This window comes from Muntiacus reevesi, chromosome 20 (genome assembly GCF_963930625.1).
Source record: "Muntiacus reevesi chromosome 20, mMunRee1.1, whole genome shotgun sequence".
Taxonomy (NCBI): Eukaryota; Metazoa; Chordata; class Mammalia; order Artiodactyla; family Cervidae; genus Muntiacus; species Muntiacus reevesi.
This window is the reverse complement of record NC_089268.1, coordinates 47,948,996-47,954,646: the sequence shown is the minus strand read 5'-3', so window position 1 is coordinate 47,954,646 and position 5,651 is coordinate 47,948,996. Positions and strand designations below refer to the sequence as shown.

At 48.0% G+C, this 5,651-nt stretch overlaps 1 protein-coding gene across 1 annotated transcript; it reads right to left on the bottom strand.

Annotated features, from left to right (window-relative positions):
- Positions 1-431: 431 nt before the first annotated feature.
- On the bottom strand, positions 432-1,015 carry LOC136151666 (large ribosomal subunit protein eL31-like). The gene has a single exon (XM_065912974.1). The coding sequence runs from the start codon at positions 985-987 to the stop codon at positions 613-615; it is 375 nt and encodes a 124-aa protein (XP_065769046.1). The 5' UTR covers positions 988-1,015; the 3' UTR covers positions 432-612.
- Positions 1,016-5,651: the final 4,636 nt, after the last annotated feature.

Sequence of the window (5,651 nt, the reverse complement as noted above, 5' to 3'; positions counted from 1 at the left end):
TAGGCAACTCCAGAGATTCCCCGAGAACACCGTCCCAAGTCTAGAGGAACACCAAGTTCAGCACAGCAACTCGAGAAAAGCTCCTTGTACCCCAAGTCATCTCGAGATGAGAGCAGATTCCCTGATTACGAATCAGGAGGAATGCAAACTTTCCACAAGCACCTCAAGAGGAGGCCTCTCTCAGCTATAGGTATGTGAGAGGGACCTGGAATTAGCTGACTCAAGTGGACAGTATTTGAAATTCTCTACAAAGCGAAACCACAGTGGCAGAAACCAGAGTGCTAGCCAGGGGTCAGGGAAGGCTGGGACCAACAGCCAGGGGACCCGAGGGAGGTTTGGGGAGAGCTGGAAACGCTCAGTGTCGTGGCTGTGGAGGTGGCAACCACATGTCACAGCTCATCACACTTTATACGTAAAACTGGGGGATTTTATTGTTTAGGGAATATGTCTCAACAAAGCTGATAAAAATCATGCGGGAGAAAGAAAGAAAGATGAAAGTAATGAAGGTGTTAAACGACTGGTTCCCAAGCCCCTGGAGGACTTCCCGGGTTGCTGAGGTCAGGTTTTCTTTTTTTTTTTGGCAGTTCATTAACTTTATTGGACCATCAGCAATTAGTTCTCATCCACAATGACTGTCTGTAGATTTTTGAAGGTGGTGACGGGCACGTAGGTAGCCAAAGTGTAGAGCTTGTTTGGAGAGTCTTCGTCTTCATTACATTTTCTGGACAGCCGCACACGGATCCGGTGTGGGACATTCCTGACTCCTTTTGCCCAGACGGCTTTCTTGAGCCTGGTGTCGATGCGCACGTCCGGAGTTCCCATCTCCTTCATGGCAAACTTCCGGATTTCTTTGAGTGCCCTAGGGGCACGCTTCTTGAGACCCACTCCATGGAAGCGCGTGTGAATGTTGATGGTGTATTCTCCTGTCACCACCTCGTTGGTGGCGGACCGGCCCTTCTTCTTGCCGCCCTTCTTTGCGGAAGCCATCCTGCAGGGCCGTGGTTGGAAAGGAGGTTTTCTTTACTGCCCTCGAACTGCACACATTTCCCTCCCCTCACCACCACCCCCAACCACCAGTGCTCCGATCAGAGCTGCCCTCCCATTCTCCCCAACACCTCTTCTTCCGCTGGGCAGGAGCCAGGCTGTCTGGGTCCAAGGGAGCCAAGGGGAGCCCTTCCCCACGGAGTCCTTCCCTAACTCCCCCTGTCAAGCTGTTCCTCTGAGCTGGCCCTTCACTCCCACGGCCATATTGCAGACCTTGGGCGAGATTTATCACGTGTGTTTGAGTGAAGGTGTTCAGGCTAGAGAACAGAGGAATAGACCACTAGGGAAGATGCAGAATGAGAGAGAAAGGCAATTATTTTAAGGAATTGACTCCCACAGGGTTTTGGAACTGGCAGATCTGAAAATCGCGGGGCAGGCTGGGAATGCAGCAGTCTTGAGTCCGCAGGCTGGAAACACAGGCAGAATTTGTCTGCTGCCTGCTTTATTCAAAATCTACTGATTTAAATGTAAATCACATCTTTAAAAGAAAACCTTTTTACACAACACCTCAACTGATGTCTGACCAATCAATTGGATATCATAGCCCAGCCAAGTTGACACATAAAACTAACCATCACAAATGGGTACCCACATCTTCAATAGCCTCTTTCCGGCCACTTAAAGGCATTAAAAGTCTGGGTTTGGGCTCTAGCTCTGTTTGCTAGCTGTGTTACCTTGGGAAAGTTTCTTGTCTCTCTGGGCCTCTATTTCCCCCAATATAAGCCAGGAGCAGCAGTAGGATTGTTAGCATAAGGATTAAATGAGTTAATCAGTACCTTCAAAGAACCTAGATGAGTACTCAGCACAAATAACCTAATTATGCCTGGCATTATTCTAAACTTCAGAAATAATAGCTAATTTTCCAGGAAAGTTTCTATTCATCTTAAAATTACATTTATTGGTTAAGAAACTCCTTGATCACAGCCAATGAATGACTTGAATCAAGGAAGGTGAAGGGAAAGCAAAAGTTTGCAGTAAATAAATGAAGTATTATGAATATTAAGATCTCCAGAGATTTAGGAAGGATTGAATGGAAGGATTAAAGTGAATTTTTCTAGCACAGAAAAAGTGCTCAATAAATGAAATTATTCTACTCTAGAGACCATAATGGTCATAATACCTCATTTATTTGGTGTCAAATCCTTATACTTTGCTTTCCAAATGAGAGAAGCGGGCAGAGGCATCAGCAGCTCCTCCTCCAGGGACTTCCCTGGTGGTCCAGTGGTGAGGACTCCACGTCCACTGCCAGGCTCGCAGGTTCAGTCCTTGGTCGAGGAACTAAGATCCCACACGGCTCGTGGTGTGGCCGAAAAGAAAAATTACCCCCTCTTCCAAACTCTCTAAGGATATGCATTCATCCACGCTTCCCCAAAACTATTTGTTTCCGCTTAAGACCTTCATAACCCACGGCCATCCGGCTTCAGCAAGCAGCACTCAGGTCAGCCATGACCTCTGCTTCGCCAAACCCAAAGGGCACCTTGGCAACTCAGTTGGTGAATAATCTGCCTGTAGTGCAGGAGACCCTGGTTCGATTCCTGAGTTGGGAAGATCCCCTGGAGAAGGAAATGGCAACCCACTCCCGTATTCTTGCCTGGCAAATCCCATGGACAGAGGAGCCTGGGGGGCTACAACCCTTGGGGTCAGAAGAGTCAGATACGACTTAGCAACTAAACCCCCGAAGGACACTTTACAGCTTTGAATTACTCGGTGTTTGTTCTGTGTTTGACTCTATGAAACCCACTGCAATGGTCTGAACTGTGTCCCCCCAAATTCATATGCTGAAGTGCTAACCCTTAGTGCTTCAGATCGTGATGGTTATTTACTTGGAGACAAAAGCTTTTAAGAGACAGTTAAAATGAGGTCACGCAGGTGAGCCCTAACCTGAGATGACTGCTGTCTTTACGAGAAAAGGAGAAGAGGGCGCAGACACACCCAGAGGGACAACCATGAAAACACAGAGAGAGAAGTTGCCGTCTACAAGCCAAGGAGAGAGCCTCAGGTGCAACCACCTCTGCTATCCACCTTGTTTTTGGACTTCCAACCTCCAGAAACATGAGAAAAATCAGTTTTTCATGTTTTAGCCACCCAGCATGAGGTACTTCACTATTGCAGCCCCATAGCAGGTCTTCCCCGGGGGCTCAGATGGTAAAGAATATGCTTGCGATGAGGGAGACCCAGGTTCGATCCCTGGGTCAGGAAGATGCCCTGGAGAAGGGAATGGCTACTTGAAGAATTCCATGGGCAGAGGAACCTGGAGGGCTACAGCCCGTGGGGTTGCAAAGAGTCGAACATGATGGAATGACAAACATACAGAGCAGACTAATACAGCCTCCTTTTTGAAACTTACTACTGCCAGGAGTCCAACTGCACGTTTTTCCTCTGGAGAGAATTTTGTTCTCTGCTCATCTTAGATGTTGATGACTCTCAGTGTGGATGTTCTTTCTCATCCCATAATCTCTGTCCAGCAGATGTCACCCACTCTCAGGTTCTAACTATGTTGACAGTAACCAGTTTGATTGTATTTTGACTATGTTCACAGTAGCTGGTGACTTCCGCCTAGCCCTCTTGCACACACTCTTGCAGGTTGTGTGTAAAACTGCACACCTCCCCTGAATACTTTTCACGTATTTCAGATCCCGCAGTCCAAACCTGTCATCACCTTCCCTTGAAATTGGCTGTGCTTCTCACGTTCTGGTCCTCTGCCTTCAGTTCATACCAACATCCTCTTGTTCACTTGTGACAACCTGAGAACCAGTCTCCAGGTCTCACTTTTCTGATATCTGTCACCTACTAAGTATATGCTAAGCCCTCTTATTCTTTCCTTGGACTGCAAGATCAAATGAGTCAATCCTGAATATTCATTGAAGGGACTGATGCTGAAGCTGAAGCTCCAATACTTTGGCCACCTGATGCGAAGAGCCTCGACTCACTGGAAAAGACTCTGATGCTGGGAAAAATTGAGGGCAGGGGATGACAGAGAATGAGATGGTTGGATGGACATGAACTTGGGCAAACTCCAGGAGATGGTGAAGGACAGGGAAGCCTGGCATGCTGCAGTCCATGGGACTGCAAAGAGCTGGACAAGACTGAGCAATTGAACAACAACTTGTCCTTTCCGTATTGACTGTCCTGCTCTAGTCCCAGGGCAAGCATCTCTAGCTAGACTGCCGCCACCGTCCCCTCCTTGTGAAATCCATCCCAGCTGTGGTTGCCTGGGTAACCAACCACCTGGCAGTTACCATCCCCCATGCTCTTCCCTGGATAGCAACAAGCATCCTTTGAGTCTGAGCGAGTATCACCTTCTCCAGAGAGCCTTGGGACCTACAGAAGGTGCAATTGGAAAGGTAAGGACTGACCAAGAAGATGCTATTCAAGAAGAGGCTGGAGGCCTGAGGAGGTTCCAGTGTGGTCCTTTAGAACCCCTGGCGAGTCTTTAAAACAACAACAAAAATTGAAATCGACTTCAAATTTGCCATTTTCCCCAAGGTGTTCTTTAAGGGTTGTTGGGTTGATGCAAAGCCGTCTACTGCCACCTTATGGCAAAAAGTTGAAAAGAAACTCCTAGGGTTAAAATAACTTCTAAAAGCCTGATCACCTCTACTGTTGCAGTGGAGGAGTTTTTCTCATGCTCAACCTAAAAACATTACTTCTATCTGATATTGTCAGTTCTTTATTGACTCATTTTCATCAGCACCCAAATTTGCTGATTGATCATTATCTTAAAACCAAACAAAACCAAACCAAGAAAAAAATCCAAGTTCCTTACATTAATCCTAGACTTCTCTCTAGGTACCACCAGTTTCTCTGTTCTCCTTGGTGCAAACCTCTACAAAAGAGTTTTCTTTCTTTCCTCTTTTTTGACCTCACGTGTGGCAAATGGGATCTTTGTTCCCTTGGTCAAACCAACAACCCCTGCATTGAAAGGAGGGAGCCTTAACCACTCCAGAAAGTGAAAGTGAAGTCGCTCAGTCATGTCCGACTCTTTGCAACCTCATGGACTGTGTAACCTACCAGACTCCTCCATCCATGAGTTTCTCCAGGCAAGAGTATTGGAGTGGGTTGCCATTTCCTTCTCCAGGGGATCTTCCTGACCCAGGGATCAAACCCGGGTCTCCAGCATTGTAGGCAGACGCTTTGCCGTCTGAGCCACCAGGGAAGTCCTAACCACTCCAGGGAAGTCCCCAGAAGAGTTTTTTATACTTGCTGCCCTCTTTTCTTCCTCTTGTCCTATCTTAGATCCCTTTGAGATTAGGCGTTTGCTGCTAACCCTTCTCCTAAACTGCTGGATCAGGGCCACAGGTGACTTTGATTCCCCAATCCAGTGGCCCAGTCTCAGTCCTCATCTTGACCAAGTATGGATGCCATCATTGCTGGGCCCCTTCTGGAAACACGTCCCACGCTTCCCCAGAGGCCCCCCCCCCCCCGCCCCCACGTCTCCCTCTTGGGTCACAGGCCACCCCTTCCCGGCGTGCAGTGTGCTTCTTCCTTTATCTCTGGGCTCTGAGCGCTGGGATGCCCCTGGCTCACTCTCCCCACCTCTTCCTGTCTCCATCCACTCCCCAGACCATCTCATCAGTCCCTCCACGTTCAGTACCCTTCACACGTTG

What these genes read in the sequence shown, in the direction of transcription:
- LOC136151666 (XM_065912974.1), bottom strand. Translation starts at nt 987, where the DNA reads ATGGCTTCCGCAAAGAAGGGCGGCAAGAAGAAGGGCCGGTCCGCCACC.